Below are 27,550 nucleotides of genomic sequence, written 5' to 3' on the forward strand. Positions count from 1 at the left end.
ATCCGCCATCCTAGAGGCCTCCCCAGTGCTGGCTCTGGGCTCAGCCTGGGGCCAGGGCTTGTCTTTCTCTCCAGACTTGGCTGTGGCCCCACCTGCTCAGGGTGGGAGCTTGTGGAGAGGGCCCAGCCAGCAGGCGGCTCGTTCCAAGGAGGGAGAAACAGGATGTGTGCCCCAGGCCTTGCCTCTCCCACATCCCTGGAGACCACCCTGCCCTGCCCCACCTGTAGGAGGCCTGTCCCTTGCCCCTTCCACCCACAGCTCCTGTGCCCTCTCCCTGGGTGAGCGCAGGCTGTACATCCAGCCCCTCCTGGCAGGGTGGGTGGTGGCCACTGGGCACAGAGTCACAGGGAATCACTTCCTCCAGCTCTGCAGAAATGTGTGGCCTCTGCCCCAGCCCAGCTTCCCCCAGGGCCCGGGCCCCAGGAGTCCCATCTCTCCTGATGTGCCTGGGAAGCCACTTGCCATGGCAGTCAGTGGAGGCTGGCAAGCTCCTCTGGCAGGTGGCTGCCCCCTGCTGGGCCCCCAGCTTCTCCGTCACTCCACACTGGCCTCTGAGATTCTGCAGCCTGTGACTGACCCCCAGGCTGTAAGCCTCACAGACTCAAACTGAGAGCTTGGACCATTTTGGGGCCACAGCAGGGGAGGACATGGGCCGAGGGCCTTCCCTTGGGGTTCATGGGGCTCGTGGAGTGGGGTGTGCCTGCTCTGGTGACCCAACCCTGATGCATCTCTGCCCCTGCAGCCTCTTCGAGCACTACTGCTACTCCCGGGGTGGCATGCGCCACAGCTCCTACACCTGCATCTGCGGCAGGTAAGCGGGGCACCCTGGCTCCCCTGGGGGTGACCAGTGGGAGGAGGTAGGGCAGTTAGTGAGTGGGGGGCTCCACCATCCCCCAGCTCAGCCACACTTGCTCACTTACACACCCACACCAGCGCCTGGCCCAAGCTTGGAAGTCACTCCTCATTCCCAAGACTCCAGGAACTGAGGTGGCCTCTGCCTGCAGGACCTGGCACTGGGTGAAGGAGGCAGCATGGCCTGCCCACTGCAGAGGGGCTGCTTGGCGTCCCCTCCCTCCTGTCCCCAGCTGGTCAGCACAGCAGCTAAGCACAGGAAGGCCACTCGTCCACATGGGCACACACAGAGCATGTGGGGACTGGGCTGTGAGCTCAGGCTGGGCAGCTTCTGTGTGCAGCAGGGATGGAGTGTGGAAGGGTCAGTGCAGAAAGTGGTGGCGGTGTGTCTATGTGTGGGTGTGGCTGCGTGGGGACCAGTGCTGCTGTATGTGGGTGTGCGTGTCACTGTTGGTATGCCTGCTCATAGCACATGGTGGCGAGGGCAGGGCTCTGTGTGGGTGTGTGTGCTTGGGTGTGTGCCATCAACACATGGCTGGGTGTGCTTAGAGGCACACACATGGTAGAAATGACTGTGATATGGGATCATTGCCATGCTGTGTGGGCCATGCACAGCGGCGTGTGTCCCTTGGGTTGTGTCTGCCCCCACATGCGTCCTGGCTGTGGGCGTGGCCCCCTCGTCTCCCAGGCTCTCCCAGCCAGTCTCCCTGCTCTCTGCCCCTCGGGTCTGGCCCCTGCCCGGCCAGGATGGAGCCAGGCAGCTCTGCCAATGCGCACGTCCCCGGCACATGAATAATACATGTGAAATCTCAGTCCTTGGAAATGTTCTTCTCTGGTGGATGGAGAGAAAATCATTATTTGTACTTTTATGATTCCCGGGACTCCTGAGCAGGGCCATAAATATTACACCCAGGTGGGGGTTTCTCCCCCTGCTTTGGACAGACTTAAAAGTCCTTTTTTTCTTAAAGGCATCGCTCATTAGGGAAGCCTTTTCTGGCAGAGGAGCGAGGATCCTCTTGGTTTCCTGTCTCTCCAGCCCGGTCAGGACACCAGGGCAGCTCCAAGACAGCCGGGGCCCTTTCCATAGAGGCCCTCTTCCCTTTGGCCACCAGGAAAGGAGGGGTTCCGTAGGGCCCTTCTCCAGGCCCAGGAACTGCTGTTCCCCTTTTTTGCTCTTTTTTTAGTTTAAAGACAGGGTCTCCCTCTTTTGCCCGGCTGGAGTGTAGTGGCATGATCATAGCCCACTGCAGCCTCCACTTCCCAGGCTCGGGTGATCCTCCTAGCTCAGCCTCCTGAGTAACTGGGATTACAGCTGTGAGCCACCTAACCCGGCTAATTTTTTTGCATTTTCTGTAGATGTGGGGTTTCACCATGTTGCCCAGGCTGGTCTCGAACTTGTGGGCTCAAGTGATCCGCCCGTCTTGGCCTCCCAAAGTGCTGGCATGACAGGCATGAGCCACCGCACCCGGCCCATTGCTAAGCTTTACGTGTGCTCCCCATGGTGCCCACATCCCAGCCCAGAGGGCAGCCGCCTAACCACGCTTTCAGCTGGGAGGCTCTGCCACAGACTGAGGCTGGTTGCCAGCCATGTGGCTGTGGGGTGACAGGGCCATCGTGTCCCCCGGCCTCACCTCTGGCTGTGGACCTGGTCCAGCCACGCCTGGGCCTCTGCTGGAGGTGGGGACCGTGCTGCTCATGGGCAGGGGATCGGGCATCCACCCCCTCCTCCAGAGCCTGCTGCAGAAGAATGAGCTTTGATTCACCCTCCCCCGGCTCTTTGCAGTGGTGAGAACTCAGCCGTGCTGCACTACGGACACGCCGGAGCTCCCAACGACCGAACGATCCAGAATGGGGACATGTGGTAAGTAGGGCCAGCGTCCTTGGCTCTGTGTGTGAACAGCCAGGCCAAGGTTGGACTCAACTTCAAGATGGACCAGAAGCCTCTGGGTCCCTGTCCTGAGAGGGCTGACCACAGCAAGTCCCTGGGCTTCTTGGCCCAGACTTCTCTGCCAAGGACATCGGCCTGCGTGGTGCCTTCTCCAGGGCCAAAAGCCTGTACCCCCCAGGGAGCACTGAGAGAGAGGGCACAGGAGAGGGGCCCCCAATGGTTTCCTGTGGGCCATGGGATTGTGGGCTCTCTGAGGGGGCCTGAACCATCCCCAGCCTCTACCTAGGCTGTCCTCTCCGTTCAGGGGGCACCATGCTCACATCTTTATGTCTTGGTGCCAGGAGGGCAGGCCCCTTGGTCTGGAGTTGGGAAGACCCCAGGGAGCCTCCCATGCTCTGAAACCTGCCATCCTCCTGCTGCAGGAGCCCGTGGCCCATGCGGCCCTGCGTTCAGCAAGTCAGCAGTGCTGACCTGTGGCTGCGTGCAGGGCTTTCCTGAGCACGACTTGCTGTGCTCACAGCTCTTCATAGAAGCCATGACAAGGAGATGTGGGCAGGCTCTGCAGCCTCCGCCCCTCAGGTAGGCTCTTCTCTCACTGGAGGACTTGCAGTCCTACCCACAGCCCCTCGGTGTGCAGGGCAGAGCAGCTGGGCCGCTGCCCTGGGGCGGGGAAGGGGTGTGTGAGTACCTGCAGCCTGGCCCCTGCTCAGTCCCTCCGCGTTCTTTGCCTGTGCCCTGCACGTCAGATGTCAGCCAGGGCCAGCCCATGCAGTGCAGAGCTCCTGAGAGCTACCCCAGTGCTGGGGCCCTGGGGCTCAGCCACAGCTACGCAGGCCCTGTCTTGGCCTCCAGACATTTCACTGTGGTCACTGACTAGCAGAGGAGGTGCCTTGTCCTTCCCGGTTCTTTGGTGCCCTTTCTTCTATGGCAGATGCACTTGAACAAGCCTCCCGCAGAGCCCTCTGCCCCACGGCAGCGTGGCATGTTCTCAGGCCTGCGTGGCGCCCGGCTGGGCTGCCTCCACCTCCCCATCGAGGAGCCACCCCAATGTGCCAGCTCCTCCAGCGGGAATTACCGTGATGGCTGCTTACCGGCCTGGACCCCGCCTCACCCTACAGCAGGTAGTGGTGGGAGCCCACCCCCCAGAGTCCCCAGCCATGCCCACTGAAGGACAGGAACCCACATGCCCAGACCTATGGCCAGACGACCAGCTGCCCGGAGAGCGTTGAGCCATCAAGGCCGAGTATTTGCAGGAACACACTCAGTCTCGGGGCCCTCCCTGCCCCTGGGCACATGGCCCGCTGACACTGCCCGGGCTCCCCACTCACCCAGGTCCATAGCTGATGAGCTGTTCCAGCTTGAGCCATGCTAGCAGGAGCCCAGCTCAGACCTTGGGTGGGGCCAGCACATGCCGCCGCAGTAGGGCTGTGTTAGGAACGCGGCAGGTTGAGGGTGCAAGCGGAGGCAGGCCAGTGGAACTGCCGCCCACTGCGCGCTGGGCCTCAGTGGACTCCCTGGCCTACCCGACAGCACTGGCTCCACGGATCCTGGTTCACTCTGCCACCACAGTGAGCCCCACAAATGGTGGGCCAGTCCCCACTCCCCACTGGGTAGCCACCATGCTCGGGGCTGGGAGGCTCAGAGCAGAGCTCAGCTCTCCTCCTACATGCCTGGGGCCAGAAGGTGACCGGGCCCTTCCTCTGGATCTCTGTGGATTTTCTCACCCACTCCTTACCCTGATCCTGCGATGTAGGCACCTCACCCCATGTGTGGGCCAAGGAACTCTGACACAAGGAGGGCACCAGGCCCAGGTGTGAGGCCAGAGGCACTTAGGGAAGGAATTGGCAAACTCAGACTTGGCTCGACCGGGGACTAGAGCAGGAGAGGGTGGCAGCCCTGCCCCCACACCATGGACCCACCAGTGGCTCCAGACACCACCTGGCCTCCTGAAACTTTTTAAGAGACAGTCTTGCCCTGTCTCCCAGGGTAGAGTGCAATGGCACAATCATAGCTCACTGCAGCCTCAAACTCCTGGGCTTAAGAGATCCTCCCACCTCAGCCTCCCGAGTAGCTGAGACTACAGGTACAAGCCACCATGCCCAGCCAATTTTTTTATTTTTAATATTAAAAAGACAGGGTCTCACCATGTTGCCCAGGCTGGTCTGGAATTCCTGGGCTTAAGTGATCCTCTTGCCTCGGCCTCCCGAAAGTGCTGGGATTACAGATGTGAGCCACGGTGCCCAGCCCTGAAACCTTTTCTAAAGCTCTTTAACCCTGTAGCCCATTCTGCCTGGGCCTGGAGGACAGGACATGGGAACCCAGTCTCAGGGCAGAGGGCACATCAGTGGGTCCCCACAGTCCAGGGGGCATTTCTGGGTGGCTGGAGAGCCCTGTGCCAGAGCCACGTGGCCATGCTTTTCTCCTCCGTGGGCTCAGCACACCCCAGAAGAAGTGGCTGCTCCTTTATGACCCTCTTTATCTGCCCTGGAGAGGGTCCTGGGATAATCCCAGATGCTGTGGCCTCGGCCCTCTGGGACAGCACATGGCACCTGCATCTCCCGGCTGCAGCTGTAGAGGCAGGAGTGATCCGAGGATGTTAATGCCAAGTCCAAATTGGTGATTTGATTTTTCTAGTGCTAACTTTGAAATGTAGCCAGTAGAATAATTATGAGTTTATTGTAGTCAATTTATTATGCAGCATTTAGAACAACATGTTTTGTTGATTACTGCTACTGCCAGATTGCTGGAGGCATTTATAATCCATTGTTGTATTGAAATTGATCTGCTGAGCGCCTACTGCGTTCGGTAAATAATAAATCAGTCTGTTATCCCAACATAAAAGCCACGATACTTCATCCTAAGGTATGAAACTAAAGCATGAGCCCAGCGTAGAATTCCCCCGAAGCTGAGCGCCTCCCAGAGCAGTGCGCCTGCTGCAGTGGCCTGTTCTGGGTTTTAGTCCTTTGACTGGGGGAAGACACCCAGAGATATTTTAGCTTCTAGGAATGGGATTTTGTGGGGAATCAGAGCTGGTCCACGGCACCCAGATTATACAGCTGTACTGGAGAAGGGTGGGGGTACTAAGAGGAGGCCAGCCTTTTCCATCCCTCTGTCCACAGTCCCAGATACGAGCACTCCCCCAACACGCACACACATGGATACACACACAGGGAACTGACCGAGGCCGTGCTGCGTGGCAGTGATCACAGGGCAAGCCCCTGCCTCCCTCTCTTGCAGTGGCCACCTGGCACAGCGTAGGCCCTCTTCGGGCAAGAGCAGCAGCCCCGGTGTCCTCACCGAGCTGGGCAGGCCAGGCCCCGATGCCCACTTCCAGCAGCTGGTTCTGCAGCACAGGCTGGAGGTGCGAGCCACAGGCAGAGCTCCGGCCAGGCCTGGTTTATTTTCAGACAGCTCCCGTCCCGTGGTTGCCCTGTTCTGTGTCTTCAGCCCAAAAGTGTCCTCCATGATGTGTACACCAAGCGGGGTTTGGGGCTGGCTAGGCCCCCCTCCTACTCCTCCGTCTTTACCCTTCCAGCAGCTTCCCTGGAGCTAGGCTGAGTCCACTGTTGGCCACAGTCATGGCCTGAGAGGGCCTGTGAACCAGACACCCTGGTTTCTGCTTCAGGTCAGGCTTGTCAGCCAAGGACTGAGACAGACATCCTGAGGGCCGTCCCTCACCCCCAGCCAGCCGCCCCCGAGCCCCTTCCCGCTTCTCTGGGCGTGATCCCGCCCCACCCACTCGCATGCACGCAGGGGTGAGGGGCGGGACTTTGTGGTGGCTGCATACACCCTCAGCCTGGTTCAGAGCCAAGCGGCCCCATGTGGGGCCTGTAGCCGCCAAGCCTCTGGGGGTTTTGCTGTTGTTCTCAGAGTCTTTTCCCGCTGTGATCCTGGGGTTTGCCATGAACCCCATCTCCAAGTCACTGTACCAGAGGGGCCATTCGCTGCTTTTTTGTTTTCCTTTTTAAACCCCCCCGGGCAGACCTTCAAGGGCAGGGTTACAAAAGCGCAGCACACTTGCTAATTAACACTTTCAACATGTTCACACGGATCAGATCACTGGAGGCCATTCCTAAGTGGGAGGCCCCAGAAGACCCCTCCCCACTCACTCCAGCCCCGAGCAGGTTTGTGTGAGCACACAGGTGGCCAGGACTCATCCCCCTGCTCCTCCTGGTCATCTTCTGAGCCCCCATGTGCTGCCCCGTCCTTCCACAAACAGCCTGGGCTGTGGGCACCAGAGCCACTGCAGGCCAGCAAGCTTCACAGCTAGGGCAGGGGGTGCATGGTCTATGATTCTGGGAAGCAGTGCGCCCAGAGAGGGCCCACCCCTTGCAGCACTCCGGGCCTGAGGCTGCCCCAGGTCCCAGAGAGGCTCACCCCACAGGGCAGAGGTGGAGGGCTCTGGTTGGGAAAGCAGCTGGGACACTCCTCCCGCCTCCCTCACTTCCTGATCATGTGGTGGGGGTTGGAGGGGGGGGCCTTAATCTACTGTGGCCCCTTGCAGAGTTTCTAGAGCACGTGTCCCAGGATGCCCCAGGCCTTGGTTGTCCCAGTCAGGATGCAGCTGGTGGGCAGCGAGCCGGTCCTTCCAGCACTGGCCAGAAGAGGGCAGTGTTGTTTCAGGACGATGGGCCAGGCCTCTCCCCTGCTGGGCCTGGTCTTTGTGTTGCTCCTGGGCATGGGGGGTGGGTGGCCAGCCTGGCTAGGCGGAGAGACCTGTCCCAGCCCTCACACTCAGCAGCCACCAGTGCCCCCTTCCCCTCCTTCCCTGCCTAGATAATGGCGAGCCCTTGCCCCTGCAGGCTGTGGGGTGCCCGCTCACCCAGGACCTCAGCAGCCACCTTGGCCTCACATGGGCCCTGCAGCCTGGAATGTGGCGAGCCTACTCACTCCTGCCGTCTACTCAGCCTGAGTCTGTCTGCCACCATCGCGCTGCGGCCCCCACAGGTGGCAAGCTCCTGGGGACCCCCTCGCCCCGCTCCACCTGGGGCCCGATGCCTTGGTGAGCTCCAGGGTAGAGCGTTGCCCCCAGGCCTGCTCTCTGCTGCCTGGCCCAGCCCAGCTCTCCCCCACCACCTTGCTGTTTCCTCCGAGGGAGACTTGTTGTCACCAGCCAGCCAGCCCTGCCCTGAGCACTCTGCGGTCTTAAAGACATGCTCTTGGGACCACAGAATGCCCTCAGGAGGGTCCAGACCCACAGGTGTGGCCATCCCATCCCATCCCCGTTAGGAGCGTGCTCTCCATTCTCACCCGTCCTCATACACATGGACAGGCCTGGTTATGAGCAGACACCTGCCCACGCGTTTTCGGTTTGTCTCTTGTTTGTGCTTCGTGGCTGCACCCTCCTCAGCTGACGTCATGACCCACAGTTTGAACAGCACTTGTCCAGACATCCTGGGTGCTCCCAGACATCATGAGACACTGGTCACCAAAAAAAGCAAAATGCAGCATGTGCTGCGCGTGTGACTCTCTCTCCCGCCTGCCAAGGCCACTGCCCTGACGCCCGGGCCTCACCCCACTGTGCTTTCCTGGCAGCTGCCCTTGTGTCTCACCCACCTCTGGACGAGGCACCCCACAGTGCTCTTCTGGGACCCGGGGACCTCACTGGTGCCATGCCTCTGTCCATGTCATGCATAAAATGGCAATGCCAGTTCCCTCCAGACACCCAGGAGGCCCACAGCACGCAGCTGCTCCCATCACCCACCGCGTGCACCAGGGATTGCTGGCTCTGGGAACCAGAAGCTGCCGCTGTCATGGGCTGGCGTCATGGGCAGCTTTCCTGTCTGCCGAGGCCCTGGAGGAGTGGCCATCACATGGGAAGGGAGCAGAGATGCCCAGGAAGGCACTGGAGAGAGGTCCCCTTGGTGGGTTAGGCCATGGCATGGGGAGCCTCAAAGACTCCGAGTGGTGGCCTTTGCCCCTGCTGGCCACGCTTGGAGCTTGGCACTCCATCTGTAAGGCCTGGCTGGGAGCAGGCAGCCGGCCCGTGCACCCTGGAGACCACAGCTCGCCACCGTGTCTGCAGGGGCCGCCCACTGCGGCACACGAAGGGAAGAGTGACCCGTACGCCTCCCTTTCTGTCTCACACTGAGGAGAAGCAAGGGCTTCCTGCTGCTCAGCAATCCCCCAGCCTGGCCTGGGACACCGACCAGGGCAGCTGCACATCGGAGTCTGCAGTGCTCCTGCAGCCCCGAATATGAGCGCGTGTAAACTGTTGGATTGAACAGCTAAGAGCCGTGCCACTACTCAGGAGATTCAAATGAAACTGCAAACCAAGTCCAAAGTGGCTGTCATATAAACATTGCAGCATTTCCCCCAGAAAACTGTTCCCAAGCCTTCTGTCACTGGCCGACCCATCTTGGAGGCCTTCTGCCTCTGGGCTGGCAGGTCCCTGCCGTGGGGCCCAGGGAGGGTCTGGGTGGGCCAATGGTGGCAGGTAGCCCGGGCCCAAAGCTACCCAGAAGGAGCCAGAAACAGAGCCCTCAGAACACGTGGGGAGTGAGACCCCAGCACGTTGCTTGGAGATGCGTCCTGTCTCCCAGATGTCTTGTATTATCACAGACTCACTCGGCCAAAGATGGTAGGGTCCCCAGACAGCCAGGAAGGAGGGATCCTGCGTTCCCTGTTGTTGATTGAGCCAATGTATGACCGAATTCTCTGTTGTCGGTTTGCATTCAGAGGATGGATGAAGTGGACGCAGAGGAGTGGGAGGGAGATGATTTATCAAAGCCATGGCTTTCGTCCCTGGATTCCAGAAAAGCTTGCATCTGAATAACTTATGTGTGCAGAAACTCTAGGGGGATTTTTTTTTTTTTTTTTTTTTTTTTTAACGCAGAAAAAGATAGGGAACTGAGAGGAGCACGAAAATAGACTTCAGCTCCGTACCCAAGCCTCGCTGGGCGGGATGGAGCTGGCTGGCTGGGTGTATACTTCCCTCTCCAGAAAGTGGATCATTTTCAAACAAGAAATGCAGTTACAGTCTCCTACAAGCTGGAAGATAAAGTCAGGCTGGTGGATGATATCCAGGCACCCACCATCCCGTGGTCTTTCTGCTTTGCTGGCGAGAGTTTGGGGAACTGGGATCCGAGTCTGGTCTGCACTGGAGAACAGTCTTGTTTTTATACTCCTAGATGATTCCATTGTTCGGGGTATTCTTGTGGGCTTCCTGGTTGTTGTTGTTGTTGTTTTTTAAACAATAGTTCAGTTTCTGCTTTTTCTTTTGTATCAGCACAGTCTGGTAGGACTTTCTGCCCCAGCTGCTGTTGCAGGGTCACCTTCTGATTTGGCACCTCCTAGGAATCCATGTCCTCCATACTCCTGGCCCTGTCCTCTCTGCCCAGGCTATTCTTGCATGTTCTAAAACCAACAAACCACAAACCATTTTTCTTGGTCGACTCTGGGGAACCTAAATGAAAATGCTTAGCTGTCCCCAGGCAAAACTGGGCCGTGGTCCATACGGCTCCACTTCCCAGAGCTACAGCAGTGGGGGGGTCCCATTTTACAGATGGAAAAACTGAGGCCCTGAAGGCTGAGCGCTGCCGTCAGGACCGAAGAACCCATTGCTGGGCTTCGAGTTGTTTACCCTCCTGACTCAGGGCTTTCCTGGACCCGTGATCTGAGCCTCAGTTTCCCGTCAGTTTAGAGCTTCCATGTGCCCCGCCCTCCTGGCCAGCTGTGGGGAAGCCTAGGCCCTGTGCAGGAGTAAACTTCCAGGCAGTTGTTGGCCCAAGCAGCCCACTGCATCCAGAGATCCTGTGACTTTGACCCACGCTGAAGCTCCCTGTCGTGCAGGCGGGGCCCCTCCCCCAACCCTGAGAGTCACCTGAGGTGTTATCTGGACCTTTCTGCCCTGTTGACACTGCTTATGGTGTTTTGCAATCAGAAAAAACAGGAGATTAAAAAGTGCCCGGCTGGGGACTTTGGATTTCAGCAAAGCGTCCTGGCCGTGCATTCAAGTTTTTCCTTTAGAAATCTGCCTCCATGGGGCGGCTGACGCTGCCTGTCCAGCCACATGGCCCTGCTCCACGTGGGGCCAGGGTCCTCCACCCCCTGGCTCCCTCCCATGGGACAGGACCCCCCACAGGCAGGCGCACAGGCAGCTTCTGGAATGTTTGTGGAGTGGCTGTGTTTACCGTGAGAGCTGGGGTTTGGGTGAGAGGCCCTCGTGACGGAAACCGCGGCTGTGCCCCTGGCCTCAGACTTTTCAGGACTCACCCAGCTACAGATGGACCCCATGGGAAGCCCAGGGTGGAGCCAAAGAGGGGCAGCTGCACTTCCTCAGCCCTCCTGGTTCTAGTTCTGGACCCTGCAGACGTGGTGGGCTCCGGTCCTAGGGCTGGACCAGCCTCCCCTAGCCAGGGTCATCACCATCAGTGTCGTGACTTGGCCATGACCTGTGAAGGGGCTGGTGGACCCAAGGGTTCCGCTCTGTGTCTGCTGCCTGCAGCCTCCCGAGGTGCCTAGGTGGGATGGGATGGAAAGGGGCACCACCTGTGCCCCTCCACTCCCTCAGCCAGGCCCAGCCTTGTCCACCTGGGCTGCTTCCGGGGAGTCCTGAGAGCCAGGTTTGGATCCAGCAGCCCTTCCCGTATCCTGTCCCTTCCACACCACAGGATGAGCGGGAGGCTGCTTCTCCGCCGTTGCCCAGAGAGGGCCCTGAGGTCCTTTGCACAGCAAGGACAGGCCTTACTCCTTCCGGGCCCTGCTGTGCCAAGGGTCCCTCCCACGGGGCATCCAGAGGGCAGCCCCAGCCACCGTCCTCCTGCCTCAGCAGGCCTCCTGTCATCTGTCCCACACTGTCCCATGCCGTCCTGCCTCTCTGCTGGCCCCCAGGCCCCTCCCGTCCTGGACAGCTGGCACCTCTGCCCCATTCTTCACACCCCTGCCTGCGTCCTGCTGGTCTCCGCCTGCCACCAGAGGGTGCCAGGGTGCAGGTGGACCCGGTGAGGGGGCCCACCTAGCTTCGGGGGCACGTGGCCAGCAGGCCCTGGGAAAGCCTTGCTGGACATGAGGCTATCTGGCACTTTCTCCCTGCCCTCCCCTTGGACCCTGGCACAGTATGTCCGTCCCACCCCCGTGGGCAGGGGGTAGTGTCGGGCACACCCCTCCAGCTAGGGGGCCCCAGAGCTGCAGCAGAGCCAGAGGCCCTAGCCGCCGACTGAGTGTCTGCCCAGATGCTCTGGGTCCCGGAAGAAGCAGGTGGTGTGATTCAGGCCCCGAGTTCTAGGCCATGCATCCCATCCGGGGCCCCTGCCCAGCCCCCTCCTCCTCTGCTTCCCACAAGCAAGGCTTCAGCCTGTGTTCTGTGCTGGGTGCAGGGAGACCTGGGAGGGCCTGTTGGGGTGCCGGGTGGAGGCCACGCAGCGGGCGGGGTCCTGGGGCATCTCTGCCTCTCCTTAGTTCTCCAAGCAATTCTCCACAGCTGAGCTCTTGGAGGCCAGGCCACAGGGGCAGGGGTCATCTGCATAGGACAGCCCCACTCCCCTCAGCCTTCCCTGCCTGGGCTGAGCCCTGAGCCCCTTTTTCCCTGGAAGACACAGGTCTTCCAGGATGGCTTCGCGGGTTTCTTTGCTGCCCACGCACCCGTGGGAGACACCAGGTGGCAGTTCCCCACACCAGTCTCATTGTGAGGGGGAGCTGCATCCAGGACCCGGGCCAGCTGCCCTCGAATCCAGGACAGGTGGGGAGCAGTAAGGGTAAGAGGGGTGGTGGTACCCCAGTACCCACCTGCCCTGCCCTCCTATCTCTGCAGCCTGTTCGACATGGGCGGTGAGTATTACTGCTTCGCTTCCGACATCACCTGCTCCTTTCCTGCCAATGGCAAGTTCACTGCAGACCAGAAGGCCATCTACGAGGCGGTGCTGCGGAGCTCCCGCGCCGTCATGGGTGCCATGAAGCCAGGTGAGCAGCGGGGCAGTGGGGGGAGGCGCACCTGATGTGGCGTTGGGGGCGCTGCTGTGTGGCAGGTGCCTGCAGGAACCGGGCCTGCATTGCGTGACTTGAATCTGTCCACACTCCGGATGCTTAGTCCCTGAGATTCCAGTGGCATCAGGTCTCCAGGGTCACTCCTAGGAAACAAGGCTGACCACCAGGCAGGGACAGACAGAACCAGGAATTGGGGGGCTCAGGCCAAGGCCCCCCGATCTGGTGGCCTCCACCTGCGCATCTCCACTGGCTGCCAGCACACCAGCCTGTCTCCTGCTTTGTCTTTAAGCGGTGTCTACTCCAGGGAGGGCTCAACCCACTCTGGACACTGGCATGAGGTCAGAGCAGGTTCACGTCCCGCTCAGCGCTCTGTGACCTTGGATGGAAAGCCCTCCTCTGGGTGGCCGTTTCCACATCTGTAAATGGGGAAGCAGCGACTCATGGAGACTAAGTTAAGCTGTGCAAAGTACCTGCAAGGCCGCCTGGCCTGTGGCAGTGCCCTGCAGGGGTCACAGTCACCACCGTGATGGCCATGTTGAGGCCAGGATGGGCCTGGTGTTTCTGTCTCCCAGCGGCCAGCGTAGGCCAACCTGTCCTGCCCCCACCCCTCCCAACCCCAGGCAGCCTGCACAAGCCCCACTGGTGCCTCTTGACCTCCCACTGCATGCCGTTGATGTCTGGCAGGGAGGGCAGAGGAGGTCCCCTGGAGGGGAGCCAGCATCCTCCCAACAAGGCCAGCTTTCAGGAGTTCCCCCTGGGCACCTCCTGCTGTCCCCATCCCGCTCAGCCAGGCTCCTGCCGAGTGACCCCTGGGTCCTCCATAGCCCTGGCAGGGGTGGAGTCCAGCACCCACAGGATCAAACCCCAGCTCTCTGCCCTGCAACAATAGAAACCGTTTCCCAGCAGTGATGGGAGGTCCTGGCTTGTCACCTTTGCCCAGAGGAGAGAATTGAGGGATGTGGTCTTGTCATGTTCTTGCTTCAAGCCTTCCAGGGCTTCAACACAGCACCCCTGCTGTAATTCTTGGATTCACCAGAGCCTGGGCAGGTTCCTATGGGATCACCATGTGCCGGCCACCCCCTAGGCCTGGCCCTCTACAGACACATGGCTCCCACGACTCTGACTGAGATCTGTTCGGCAGCTGCCAGGCTCCAGCCTGCAGTGCAGAGGGGCTTTCCCTGCCCACACCGGCCCAGGCACAGCTGGTCCCCCAAGGCACCCGGGTTCTGCATCTTTGGTTATAAGCAACAGAACAGTCTCCAGCCAATTCGGTCATTTGGTGCCGCCACAAATTCACAGAGGTGGAAAATCAGGTCTGGGCTGGGGCCAGGGCTGCAGCAGCACAGGACAGTGGCCCTGCACTCACAGCTGGATCGTCTGGCCAGGGCCCGCCCTCAGCACACAGGCTCCAGCCACCTTCTGCAGCCTGGAGTCCCTCCATCTGGGTGGAGGTCAGAGATCACCTCGTGTTGGCCAAGCCCAGGTCATAGTCCAGCCCCCCAGCTTGCCCCCACCCTCACCCACTGCCTCCCACCCACAGCTATACAGACCTCCAGAGAGACAGGCAGGCCCAAGGCAGCCCCCTGTGTAGGGGAGCTCAGGCGTCCTCCAGGAGCCAGGTGGGCTTACCGCGGGCAGAGGGGATAGCCCAGTAGAGCAAGGCTTCAGAGTCCAGGATGCAGGCCCTAGACCCACAGTGCCCCGAGCCCAGCCCCAGCTCTGCTGCCTGCTGGCCAGGTACCTTACTTAAGCCCCAAACAGGCCAAGGATAGACCCCTGCTCTCCCAAGGCAGAGTCCACTCGAGGGCGGGCCCGGCCAGCTCTGGACCGTGGCATCTGGTTAGACACGGAGTGCCCTCTGTTAAGGACCCACAGAGAGCTGGCAGCTGCCCAGTGTGCCCTCAGTGTTCAAGGAAAAAAGGAAAGAAAGATCTGGAGCCTCCAGAATGTGGCCTCAGAACTCGATGGCTCGGCAATCGACTAAACAGTCCCTGTGGCCCCACAGCCCGTTGCTGGGATGAGTTGCAGCCTCGATCGCTGGCCCAAGTGCTGCTTCAGAGGGGCCCTCAGCCACCGTCACTTTCAGATGAGGCAGACTGTGGGCAGGCCTTTGCAGATGGTGCCCAGTCCAGCCTCCAGAGCCCCCACCAGAGGCTGAGGAACCGCGGAGGGACGCTGGGGGCAGTGCCAGGCCCCAGCCCCACACCCTCATGCATCCAACAGGAAGAGAGCTTGTCAAACGCATGAGTGCAAGCAGGGGGACCCCAGATGTGCCCGAAAAGGAAGACAAGACAGAAAATCCAAAAGGCAATAAGTCCGTGATGGGGTGACAGCGCTGATCGGACTCACCTGGTTTAGTGGCTACCGAGGAAAACAGCATTTTGTGTGGAATTGCTTTGCTTAAAAAGCAGCAGGCTGTGGCTCACACTTATAATCCCAGCACTTGGGAGGCGGGCGGATCACTTGAGGTCAGGAGTTGGAAGACCAGCATGGGCAACATGGAGAAACCCTGTCTCTACTAAAATTACACAAATTAGCTGGGCGTGATGGCTCACGCCTGTAATCCCAGCTACTCGGGAGGCTGAGGCACGAGAATCGAATCGTTTGAACCTGGGAGGCGGAGGTTGTAGTGAGCCAAGATCACACCACTGCACTGCAGCCTGGGTGATGGAGTGAGACCCTGTCTCAAAAAAACAAACAAAAAGGAGCTGCCCCCCTGAGTATGAATATACAGGTGTCTCCAGGCAGATGGGTGGGCGAGGACAGAAGAGCGCCAGAGGGTATGGCCAGCGGGCCCTTGTGGGTAAAAGGAAGAGGGAGTGAGAGCGTGAATTCCCGTGCACCTGTGAAAACCACAAAGGAGGTGCAGGAAGGGATGGGGCCCAGTGCTCGCTGCGTCCCTTCTTATTCTTTCTGACTCTTCAGCCATAGGAAGCATCCCCGGTTAGCTGTCAAATCCAATCCAGCCTCCACGAAGCAGTCGCCCAAGGGGCACCACTCCTCCTCCTTCCTTCACTCTGGGGATGAGAATTTCTTGCTTAGTTTTAAATACCACTAGTCATTCAAATGAATGATCAGTGTTTCAGATCCAGCAGGAGGATTTGGCAGGTGAGCGTGGCCTGCGGTGTATTCACCTGATATCTGTGAGCACAGCTCCTCTACCCTCCACGGAGAGCCCTCTGCCAGGCACAGCCTCTCAGGTGGGCCAGAGTCTCTCAGATATCCTCCACGTACGGGGCTGGCCTCCCACTCTGTAGCTGTGCCAAGGTGGGCTGTGTCATTGTGAACTGTGTCACCATCACATCAAGTGGTAGTGTCAGACATCCACGGGCAGTTGTGAAATCCAGATGTCCAGGAAGTCAGAGCCCAGGCTGCAAGGGGCTGAAGCTCCCAGCAGCGAAGCAGAGCTCTGCGGCCTGTGAGGGGCGGGGGCCCACTGAACCCAGCAACCCTGTACACCCAAGCATCAGGCTGAGGAGTTCAGCATGGTCAGCAGGTAGTGCCGGGCCCATCAGGGAGCCAGAGGCAGCACCAGGCCACGGGGAGCAGGGTGGCAGATTGACGCAGCACGGGGGGCCAAGGCCTAGTGGGTGTTTGGTGGGAAAGCCATTGTCTTACCCCTCAGTCTCCTGTGCTGAGACCGGGGATGGCCCAGCCCTGCTGCGGCCTGGGCAGGACCTGAGTGGCATCTCCACAGCTGGCATCCTGGCCAGCTCACTGGCCCAACTCAGCAGCCCCAATTCTGTCCAGAAAGTGGCCAGGCCTGGGGGCAAGTCCCCAGGCCCCACGTGGCACTGCGAAAGGCCTGAGCTGGGTCTCCCATCCTGTGGTGCTGCCTGGTTCATGCTGACTCTTGGGGCAGGCACAGGCCTCAGGCCTGGCAGGGGTGTCTGGGGCCAACAGGCCAAGCCCAGCTAGGCTCGTCTCAGACCATGGGAGGCAGGTCCTCCCCCAGCCCCACTCCTACCCACCACTGGGCTTCGCTGCCCAGACCCAGCCTGGGGTCTGGAGGATCCCTGTGTAAGGGAATGGAGCAGACCCCCAGCAGCACCCCCCACACCTACCACCCGCACTGAGCTGTGTGGCATTGGTGTCCCCCAAGGGCAGAGTTGGACTACATCTGGATCACACACAGTGAAGGCCCGTGGGGCAGGCCCTGGGCCCACAGAGCTGCCCTCTGGATGGGGCAGGTCGCCTCCCGTAGCATCGAGGAGGCCGTGGCCAGGTCAGCCCCCTGCCTTGTCCCAGCGGAAATACCCTGGGTTTGTGGGTTCAATTCCTGGGCCAAGACAAACACCCCACCGAGACTGCCCGACTGCATCCTGTGAACTTCCAGGGAGAGTAAATAAAGCAGGAAACCCCATAGCTAAGCCCCAAGGAGAGGCAGGAAAGAATGATCAGGACCCTGGGGGGTTGAGGAATGCAGGCCTTGGCCCCTGATCCTAGGGCCGGTTGGGGAGCATTCCTCACTGTCACTCACAGTCGGCGAGGAAGGAGGCCGCGCTCGCTCAGATGGGGACCCTACCCTGGCGGCTGGGAGTCCACAGGCGGGTGGCAGCGCAGGCCCAGCAGCTGCAGGACCTCGGGGAGTGCCATGCATGGGAGGCTGGGTGGGATCCAAGCTCAGCGCAGCTCCTGTGTTGGGGCAGGCTGCCCACCCCATGCAGACCCCTGCGTGCATGGTGAGGGGAATGGGGAGGTGCTGCTGGGACGGATGGGCGAGCCCGGCAGGGTGGCCCTGAGCCAGGGTCTGCACTGGCACAGCCACAGCAGGAAGGCTGTTCCTAGAAGCAGCACGGCTGTCCCCATCCCGCGGGCTCAGTCCCTGCAGCCACCCTGGAGCTCCAGAGGACCCCAGCACTGAGGGCCCCATGCCCTCCACCTGCAAGCCCCAGAGCCTCCTGCAACCTCGCCTCCTAGCCCCCACCCAGCTCCCTCTCCTCCTCACCCACCCGCCCTCCCTGGCCTCCCCGCCTTTCTCTCCTCTTTCCTGTGCTCACCCAGGAGCCTCCTGTGCCCCTGTCACTGGGGGCCCAGCTCCTATCAACCTGGAACAGCAGTGGTGGCCCACGATTCGTGAGCTCCTTTGTGTTTCGTCCCCCACTCCTGGCTCTGTCCCTGCCCTCAGGGTCCTGGCCACTTGTAAGGGACAGGGGGTGCTGCCAATGTGAGGTCAGAGGAGGGGAAAGAAGTGACAGGAAGTGTCCCCACCTCCAAAACAGGCCTGACAGGGCGAGAGAGGAGCACTGAGGCGTGGGATGACCAGGTGGCCGGGAGAGGGACCCAGCAGCACCGGCCCCGGCCCACCTGGCATGTGTCTCCTGTGGCCCCGTGGTCAGGGGGCACCTCTGCCAGCTTTGCTCCCCTCCCAGCCAGCACCAGGGGCAGGAGCCCAGCAGCTAGACTTCCGGTCAGTCCTCATCCTCCGAGACAGCATGGAGTGCAGGGCTGAGGCAGACAGGCATGATGGCCACGTGCCACCCCAGCCATAGGTACCCTCTGCGGCAGGTGCCAGGACGCGGAGGGCTGTCTTCAGTGTGGGCACCATGTCCACCCCTCCTGCCGGCCGCAATGGTGAGCCAGTTCCTTGGCCTCTTCTTACTCCTCGGGGCACTCTGCCAGGGTGTGGGGGAGGAGACTCGAGGAGCAGCCTGGGCCAACACAGCACCCTGCTGTCACGCAGGGTGAGCGGGTCCCCAGAGGTTCTGGCAGCAGACGGGGTTCTACCCACGTCCCGTGCAGGGTGGGGTGAGCTGGAAGTCCTCAGCCCCATGCCAGCTCAGCCAGCCCTCAGGGCCTGCCCTGGGACCCCGGCCGGAGCCTGCTGTCCTGCACCCCTAGAACCTGGCTCACTCCCATCCATCCCCTGAGGGCCATGTTGCACAGATGAAGTGTGCTTTTTGTCTGGAAGCAGCTCTGAGGACGCTGCCTTTGTAGCTTGGTCAGGCCCGGGAGCCCTCTGGGGTTGTCGCACTCCGGGTAGGAGGCCTCGGGGCTGTGATGGATGCTTTGAGGCTCCAAGGAGCTGGCCTGGGCCCTAGGCCCAGCAGGAGCGGGTGCTGCCTGAGGAGACCAAGTGGACCCAGAAGACCACCCAGGGGCTACTCTGGCCACACCTGGGGCCTGGATGGCAGGAGCAGCGGGGCTTGTTCCTCTGAGCCCCGCCATTTCATGAGGCGCATGATGGGACACTAACCTAGAGGCCACCCTGCCCGTTCTAGGGTCTGAGTACACAGAGGAGCGGGGGATGGGGCACAACACTGGCTGCAGGAGAGCCATGAGGGAGGCTGGGGCTCCTCTCGTTCCAGGCGTTTACCAAGCACCTGCTGCATGCCAGGCATAGAGCAGGGTACGGGCACCACCCTTGCAAGGCCCAGAGGTCATAACCAGGCCCAGCTGTGCTGTGTGTGCTGTGAACTCTCAAAGCACAGGAAGGGGCAATCAGAGAGGGCTTCCTGGAGGAGGAGCCTCAACACGCCCACAGGAGGAATGGGAGCACATCTGGGAAAATGGGCTCGGAGGAGGTGGCCCCAGCAGGTGGGGAGGGCCAGTTCTTGGGACCCGTGGCCTTGGTCCAGCTGCCCCACCCAGGAGTGGGTGAGGGGAGGCTGGAGACCAGGCCAAGCTGAGAACCTGGGCTTCGTCCGGGGCCAGGAATGGCCCTGTTTGCCCCTTCGTTCTAAAGAGATGGTCCAGGCATCCAAGGGATGTGCAGTGGAGGAGGGAGCCAGGCAGACTCCGGGAGGGGTGGGGCAGGTGCAGGGGTGCTTCAGGAAAGCCAGATGAGGTTTGGTGCTTGCTGGGCGGGGGGGAGGTTGGGGCACGCAGGGCAGCTGGTGCCCAGCTTCTGCTGTGTGATTCCCAGTGTGGCATCTAGGTATAGGCTGGCTAGGGGCCGGGGGTGCCTTCCAGCCTGGACTAGAGAGCTTGACGGTGTCTCCAGGCTGCCGGGGTGGGAGGAGCCTGAGAGTGGGCCCAGGCCAGCAAGGGAGCCCTCAAGTTGGTGCCCACCCTGCCAGTCTAGTGCAAGGACAGTGACCCTCACACACTCCAGGGGCCCCCGCCCAGGCGGTGGGTGTCGTAACCACCATCCGGGCCAGACGCTGGGGCCAAGTTGCTGGAGGTTGAATCATTGTCACAACCCTAACCACACACAGGCAGAAACTCCCCGCTCCCGGCCAAGAGAGCTGTGTGCAAGGCCTTCCCCGAGGGTGCACAGGCAAAGAAGACCAGCGGCGCCAAGGGGACCCCCGGGCCGGCACGTCCGAGCGGCGCCGGGCCTGCCCCCGGGAAGGGCCACCGCAGAGCATGATTTATACCTGATTCCCGCCCTCTGTGGACGCTGGGCCAAGAACGCAGCCCACTGCTGAAGTTAGCCTGGTTGGAAAGCCGGCTGCACTTCCCGGGGCTCCCCTTTGGTGACCAGAGAAGGGCGCGTCCAAGAGGAAGCAGTTGAGCTGGGCTTGGTGCACGAGCCATGCACAGGAGGCCTCCCAGCCCCACGTGCCAACTTTGCAGGCTGTTGGGGGACCTGAGGGGCACTCACTTTATGCCAGGCCCAGCGGTGCCCTTGGGAGATTCCCACCCTCGGAGTGATACATGAGAAGCAAACGAGCAGATCCGTCCAGGGGACGGCTGCAGGCTGGATGGACGGTGCAAGGAGAAATCACCAGGCCTGGGAGAGCAAGGCAGGAAGGTCTCCCCTGAGAGGGGACAGCTTTTATGCAGAGACCCCTTGCATGAGGCGCATCACAGGCCAAGGCCTGGCACAGGCCACAGCAAAGGGCCTGAGGTAAAAAGGCCTGTGTGCCTTAGGGTGGTCTGGCCTCTGGAGGATGCGGCGGCAGGGAGGAAGGGCAAGGTGGGCTGGGATTGTCCGGGCTGGGGTCTCAGAGAAGAGCAGCAGCAGAGGCTGGGCAGGTTTGGCGCACACCCCCAGGAACAAGTGAACGTCAAGTGTGGAACCGGGGCTGGCTGGTCATGTGCGATGCAGGAATGGTGGCCAGTGCCACTGTCTGGGCTGCTGTCCCCAGTCCCCGGGTGACACAGAGGCTCTGAGAGCAGCCCCCCGGGGCCTGCATTGTGGCTGTTTGACTGGCGGCAGCTGAGGCTCACAGAGGCGGGGGAGCAGCCAAGTGGGCTCCAGTTATCCAGGTCTCCTTTTCCGGGATGCCGTGCCCCTCAGAAAAGCCAGGAGTGTGGGCTGGGCCACCCAGGGGTGTGTGTGTGCCCAGGCTGCCCCAGACACAGGGCAGTTGCAGCCAGAGTTGCCCTAGGTCTGCCCCCATGTCAGACCCCAGACCCCAGGACAGCCGCCCCCACCTCAGCCCCTAGGAGGCTGGGCTGATGGGGAGCTGGGCTCTGAGGAGGATCCCTGCTGTGTGGGGGGGTGGGGACAGGTCTGGGCATCTCCACCCCTGCCACCCTTAGGCTGCGGCCGTGGCTGGGGCGCTGCGCTGTGAGTGGCAGGCAACAGCCCTACTGCCTGCCCAAAGCCATGCTCCCCCAGCCTGTCCGAGACCCCAGCACCGGGGTGGCCAACTCTGGCACTAAAGGGGTCCCAACATGAAAGACTTGGGCCCAGTGTGTCGGGGGTGATGGCCTGTGTCCCAGTGTGGACTCTTATCCCTGTTCGCTGGCTGAGCCCATCATCTGCCCTCCACCAGCCACAGAGGTTCAGAACCCTGCGTCTCACAGCCCAGCCCTCGCCAGCTCAGGGTCTCCCGGACCCCTCCCACAGCAGCGATCAGGACCATGCAGAGCAGGCTCTGGCTCTGCGCCAAGGCAGGGCCTGGCAGGGAGGCCCTCAGGAGCCAAGGTCACTCTGCCTGGTGGGGCTGGGGCTCTCCAGGAGGTGCCGCAGGGACTTGCCGGGCACCCTGTCCAGCCAGTGAGCTGCACATTGATAAGGGCCCCCCACCACGCGCCTGGCCAGAGTGTCCTGGGGCCCCGGCCTCTGCCAGCACGTGGCCTGCCCAAACCCAGCCCCCATGGGGCCAGGGCAGGAGGCCTCACCGGTCTTGGGTCCTTGTCTGGTGCTCAGGCCAAGTCCAGCAGCAGAAGCTGCCATGGGGAGAGGCTGATGCTGGGATTCCACAGAGCCCGGGGATAGGACGGGTGCACCCATGGGCTGCTGAGTCTCTACGTGGGGAGCTCTCTAAGGGCCTCCTTCCTAGGGGCCATGCTCCAGAGCCCCACAGAGCCTGTGTGGCCCCCAAAGCTCTGTGCTTAGGAAGTTCTCTCTTTGGTGGCCTTTGCCCCACAAACACGCGGCAGAGATGAGTTGGATTTGAAGCCGGGACTTGGACATCTGGGCTCCCCTGGAGATGGTGCCGCTGCTGTTGGCAGGCAGGGCCCTGGACCCCTGCCAGCCAGCTCGTGGGGCCGTGCCAGCCGCACCTTCTCCCCAGAAACCTTTGCTCCTTGCAGTAGCTCCAGGGGTGATTCATCCCCATTCTGGGATGTGCAGGGACCCCTCTTTTCAGCCTCAGGCCACAGCAGCAAAACCCTATTGGGGCCCTGAGCCAGGGTTTGGGCTTGAGCCTCAGGGCCAGGGCCCACAGAGTTTCCTGGTATCTGCTACTGGGGAGACGTGCACGTTTCTCCTGGTGCCCAGGGATTTGGCTGGGTTTCCCTGGGCCCAGAAGCACAGGCTGTTCAGGGTGGACATGCCATGGGCTACAGAGTAGACCCAGGCTGGGCCCTTGGCCACAGGTGACGAACCTGCTCCTAGGGGCAGAATGGAGGGACAAGAAAGGTCCTGAGGGCCAGAGCTTTTGCTGGGAGAGCCCAGCATGGGGGGGGCCACCCTAGTCCTTGTCCCCCTGGGCCCCCGATGTAGTACCCTTGCCCCTCACCCCCTGCCTCAGGCCCTCCCACCACAGCCAGTGCGAAGCCTTCACATCTCCAGGCCCCTGGCCCTGCGGTGTTGGCTGCTGGGCTCTGTGGCTCACGGCAGCTCCCTGTGGCCTACAGGTGTCTGGTGGCCCGACATGCACCGCCTGGCTGACCGCATCCACCTGGAGGAGCTGGCCCACATGGGCATCCTGAGCGGCAGCGTGGACGCCATGGTCCAGGCGCACCTGGGGGCCGTGTTTATGCCTCACGGGCTCGGCCACTTCATGGGCATTGACGTGCACGACGTGGGAGGCTACCCAGAGGTCAGTGTGGACATGGCAGGCGGAGTGGCCTGCCCATCAGCTGCCGCTGAGCCTGACCCCCAGGGCAGGGTGGGACTCTAGGAGGCAGCAGGCATGTATTGGGATGGCAGAGATGGGCCCCCTGGCTCCCTGTGGTACATGGAGGGCACGGGGGGCGGGGAATCAGGGCCCTGGCCAAGGCACGGGTGCATCTGTGAGCATTCCACAGAACTGGACATAGAGGCGGTGCTGTCTGCATGCTGGGCCCAGGTGTCACCTGTCCAGAAGTTGGCACAGTCAGGATACAGTGCATGGGGCCCCACAGGACAGTGGTGCCAAGGACAGGTCTTCGTGATGGAGCTGCATGGCACCCCTCACGTCCTGCCGCCTCTGGCTTCATTCAGACCTGGGGCGTGGGGAGTTGATGAGGCCCCACTCACTGGCGACTCGCCCTGGCCCCTCACAAGCCCGGAGCAGCCCTGCTCTGCCGCTGGTTCGCCCTCTCCTCCCAGGCCCCTGGGCCGCACACCTGTGACCCTGCAGCCTCCTCATCCCCAGGCATTGGAGGTCCCCAGGGGACCCTTGGCAGATAAGGGAGGCTGGGGGCCATCTCCAGACATGGCTCCCCAGCCCTCAGAGGACCACCCAGAAGGTACGTGAGGCTTGGGGACGCCCAACTGGGCAGGTGGCTACGGCCTCTCGGCTGGGCGGGTGGGGTGCTCCCGTCCCTGCCCTTGGCGGGCTGCCCAATGCAGGGGGCTGATTGTGCAATCGTGCACACCCTGGGGCCCCCCAGCCAGTTAGCCAAGACAAGGCTCAGCTTCTTGGCTGCAGGATGTTTTGAAAGCACTAAGAATGATTTTTTGGCAGGGTGGGGGCAGTGGGGGGAATTGCTTAAGAGAAGCATTATTATTCAATTATTTTCTTCCTCAAGTGTAAACAGTTAAATTTGGAGAAACAAAATCAGTTTTAATTTCCTAATGTCTATTCATCCCATTGTGTGCAGGGAGCCAAGAGCTGGGCCTTCCAGACATTGTTAGCTGAGGTTCGTTATTCATTAGTTGCCAAAGCGCTTTTTTTCCACCAGCAAAAATTGGCAGCAAACTGTTTTCATCTTTTCCAGTAAGCACCTCTTTGTGCTCAGTCTATTCTTCTGACAGATAAACATTGTGGAAAAAATATGGCTTTTCCTATAAAAGTCATTTGTTTTATTTCAGGCCTGCAGACACATCTGGGGCTCCTCTGCTTGGAGCCCAGTAAAAGTTGAGGCCTTGTCAAGCCCTGTGCCCAGGCAGAGGCAAGCATGGGTGCGGTGAGGGCAGGACCCCTCCCCACCCCTGAACACTGCGCTTCCTGAGCCACAGGGGCTCGTGCCCTCCCCACATGGCTCTGTGCTCCACCCGGCCCAGCCCTTCCCCTTCTCTTATGGCGCCTGCGCCCTGTTCTCAGCAGGTCCCCTGGGCAGGCCCCTAGAGCCAACACCCTGAAGGGGCAGCTGCACCACTGGATTGAGGCAGGCCTTGCCCCTGTGCCCACTGGGGATCCCTTCTAATCTCCCCCACCCCGTTTCAGTGGTGGACCTCAAGATTTCAGAGGGGAGGAAAGTTCGTTTCTCTGGGGAAACAAACCTGCCCCCCAACCGTGTACCATGGAGCGGCCAGGGGTGGGCCCATGGGGATGGAGGGGTGACTGGGAGGAAGGAAACCTGATGCTGGCAGGCCCTTGCCTTCCCCCAGGCCCCTGGCTTCGACTGCTGTGGGGTGAAGACAGGGACGGACACTTCAGGAGTAGCATGAAGGAGAAGGATGGGCGGCGGTGGGGTGGGGGTGCCCAGCGCAGGCTTCAGATGACAGGGATGGGAAGGTCCTGGAGCAGAGACCTCGGGACCCCCAGCAGCTTCTGGGCAGGAGACAGGCCCCAGCTCGGTCCACATGCACCTCTCACCTGCGCAGAGGGACTGTCACTCCATACGGTTCCTTAGCCACGGGGCATCCCTGCCCTCCGGCCTCAGCGCCCAGTGAGCAGCCCAGAGGCAAGTGTTGTGGGGCTGGGGCCACACCAGCCAGGCTGTGGTGTCTCCTCATCGCCTCCCCCCTGGCCTGCTCTCTCCAGGTCAGCGTGGCTGTCCCTGCCCCCCATGGAATCAGTCACAGCCTCTCTGGCCATGCCCAGCGTGGAGGCCAAGCCAGCCTGTTTCTGGTTACCTTACGTGAACTGCTAATTGGAGTCTGATGTTCTTGGCCCCCAAACAGTCAGAAATGACAGCTCCCGCTCCAGCAGCTGGGCTTCCTGGGGAGGGAGTGCAGCTGGGCAGGGCAGGCTCATCCCCTGACCAGAAAGCGTACTCGTGCCCACTGGCTCAGAGGCCCTGGCCGCCAGCCGGATGGTGCCCCAGGGACCTGAGGCGAGCAGGAGCTCTCCTGTAATTCCCAGAGCACCCGCTGCCCTCAGCCAAGATGAGTCCCCTCAGCTGTGCCTGTGAGTGGACAAGGCCAGGCTGGGTGTGCACCGGGGCAGTGTGGGGTGCAGACAGGGGCCCCTGCAGGGAGCAGCTCTACCACTGTCCCTCAGGCGTCCTCCAAGGCTGGGGGCTATTTCCCAGGGCCCTGCCGTAAGGCCCTGAGCTCTCCTCTGGGAGCCACACCCGCCAAGCCACGCGCACACGGCACATTTGCACTGGCGCACTAAGGCTGGCGGACCCACCCTGATGACGGCACCTGTCCTTCTCCCTGGACAGTCACACGGAAAATCTGGGCCTCGGCCTAGGGGAGCTGGGACCACGACTTCTGGGGCCAGTTTCCACTTGGGCTGCCTGGAAGGAAAGCTGTGGCCCCAAGGGGCTTCATAGCCGCCTTAAGAGCTTTTTTGGCTTCAGTGGTTTGGCATCTGCCACTCCTCTGGCCAGGAGCGGGGCCTGGCTAAGGGCAGCCCAACCCTCAGCCAGCCCCACAGGCCTGTCTGGGCAGCTTGCCCCGGGTTTGTGCACATGGGCAGCTACAGGGCTTCTCAAGCAAGCCCTAGGGTAGTGTGGCCAGGGACACTCAAGATCTAGGGGTATGTGCAGGGTGGAAGGTCTTATCAGGGTGCCCATGGCCAAGCACAGCAGGGGCGAGTCTAGGCTGAGGACCCCAATGGTCAAGAGAGCCCACGAGACTGGCACCGGCCCTCACGTGCCCATCTCTCTTGATGAGGCCACGGCAAGCCCTGGAGCTGCTCATCGGGCCCCTCACCTCTGTTCCACACAGGGCGTGGAGCGCATCGACGAGCCCGGCCTGCGGAGCCTGCGCACTGCACGGCACCTGCAGCCAGGCATGGTGCTCACCGTGGAGCCGGGCATCTACTTCATTGACCACCTCCTGGACGAGGCCCTGGCGGACCCGGCCCGTGCCTGCTTCTTTAACCGCGAGGTCCTGCAGCGCTTTTGCGGTTTTGGCGGGGTAAGTGCCCATGGGCCCCATTCTTGCTCCCAGAACATCTGCCACCTCCACTGCAGCTGCAGACTCCTTAGTCCCAAGACAGGAGCCCTAGTGACATCTTCCCTTGAGGTGGGCTCAGCCTGCCTCTTCGTGTGGTCTGTCACGGGATAGAGCCTCACCCCTCAGTAGGAACAGACAGAGATCCTGCAAAACCCCTGCCCGCTCCAGGGGCACCCATCCACCTGGCAAAGACAGGGTGAGCAGGTGACGTGAGCAAATGGCTCCATAAAGGAGCCTGGAGGCCACCCCCTTCTCCCAGGGAGTGTCAGCTGCTCCCACCCCATGGTGGGGTGGGCCTGGAATGGGCCCGGCCCTCTAGCCTGGCACATGAGGCTGTTCTATGATAATGTGTGTCTGTCGGCTTGACCCAGGTCCGCATCGAGGAGGACGTCGTGGTGACTGACAGCGGCATGGAGCTGCTGACCTGCGTGCCCCGCACTGTGGAAGAGATTGAAGCGTGCATGGCAGGCTGTGACAAGGCCTTTACCCCCATCTCTGGCCCCAAGTAGAGCCAGCCAGAAATCCCAGCGCACCTGGGGGCCTGGCCTTGCAACCTGTTTTCGCGATGGGCAGCCTGCTGGTCAGCACTCCAGTAGTGAGAGATGGCACCCAGAATCAGATCACAGCTTCGGCATTTGATCAGACCAAACAGCGCTGTTTCCTGGGGAGGAAACACTTTTTTAATTACCCTTTTGCAGGCTCCCACCTTTAATCATCTGTTGTATACCTTGCTTATTAAATGAGCAACTTAAAATGATTGAAAATAATGCTGTTCTTTAGTAGCAACTATAATGTGTCTTGCTGTCATTTATATTCCTTTTTCCAGGAAAGAAGCATTTCTGATACTTTCTATCAAAGATCAATATGCAGAATGGCATTTGCAATAAAAGATTTCCTAAAATGGTCCGTTGTGCATGGCTTCCCCTTTATTCTTTGTTCCTTTGCAGATGAGCATTTGGGACCCCATGCACCCTGAAAAGATGGCTCACCTGGTGTCAGTATCAAGTCAGTTCCAGGAAAATGGTGCTGGCGGCACAGGCCCTCTAACGGCTGCTTCTGCCTCAGACTGGCCTGGCGGGACAAGGGCAGAGTCCTCCCCGAGGAGCCTGCTTTGAGCCCCTGGGACTCGGGGCTCTGGTGTCACCCTGTCACTTGCTGCAAGGTTTCCCAAGCCTAACAGGCATCAGAACCACTGGGGCATTTGGTAAGAGATTCCTGGGACCCCCACAGACCATCTGACTCAATCTCTAGGGGCAATAGCCCAGGAATTG

The 27,550-nt window shown here is 61.0% G+C and overlaps 1 protein-coding gene across 2 annotated transcripts in view; it reads left to right on the forward strand.

The window, feature by feature from the left end:
• Positions 1–27,185, forward strand: part of PEPD (peptidase D) — a 136,963-nt gene extending 109,778 nt beyond the window's left edge. For both annotated transcript variants that reach the window (XM_030820236.1, XM_030820234.1), the window contains exons 10-15: positions 743–811; positions 2,636–2,713; positions 12,492–12,640; positions 22,640–22,824; positions 26,049–26,240; positions 26,651–27,185. In XM_030820236.1, coding sequence (XP_030676096.1) covers positions 743–811; positions 2,636–2,713; positions 12,492–12,640; positions 22,640–22,824; positions 26,049–26,240; positions 26,651–26,788 — 811 coding nt within the window. In that variant the 3' untranslated portion in view covers positions 26,789–27,185. The remainder of the gene's footprint in view (positions 1–742; positions 812–2,635; positions 2,714–12,491; positions 12,641–22,639; positions 22,825–26,048; positions 26,241–26,650) is intronic.
• Positions 27,186–27,550: the final 365 nt, after the last annotated feature.

The sequence above is a fragment of the Nomascus leucogenys genome, chromosome 10 (genome assembly GCF_006542625.1).
Source record: "Nomascus leucogenys isolate Asia chromosome 10, Asia_NLE_v1, whole genome shotgun sequence".
Lineage (NCBI taxonomy): Eukaryota > Metazoa > Chordata > Mammalia > Primates > Hylobatidae > Nomascus > Nomascus leucogenys.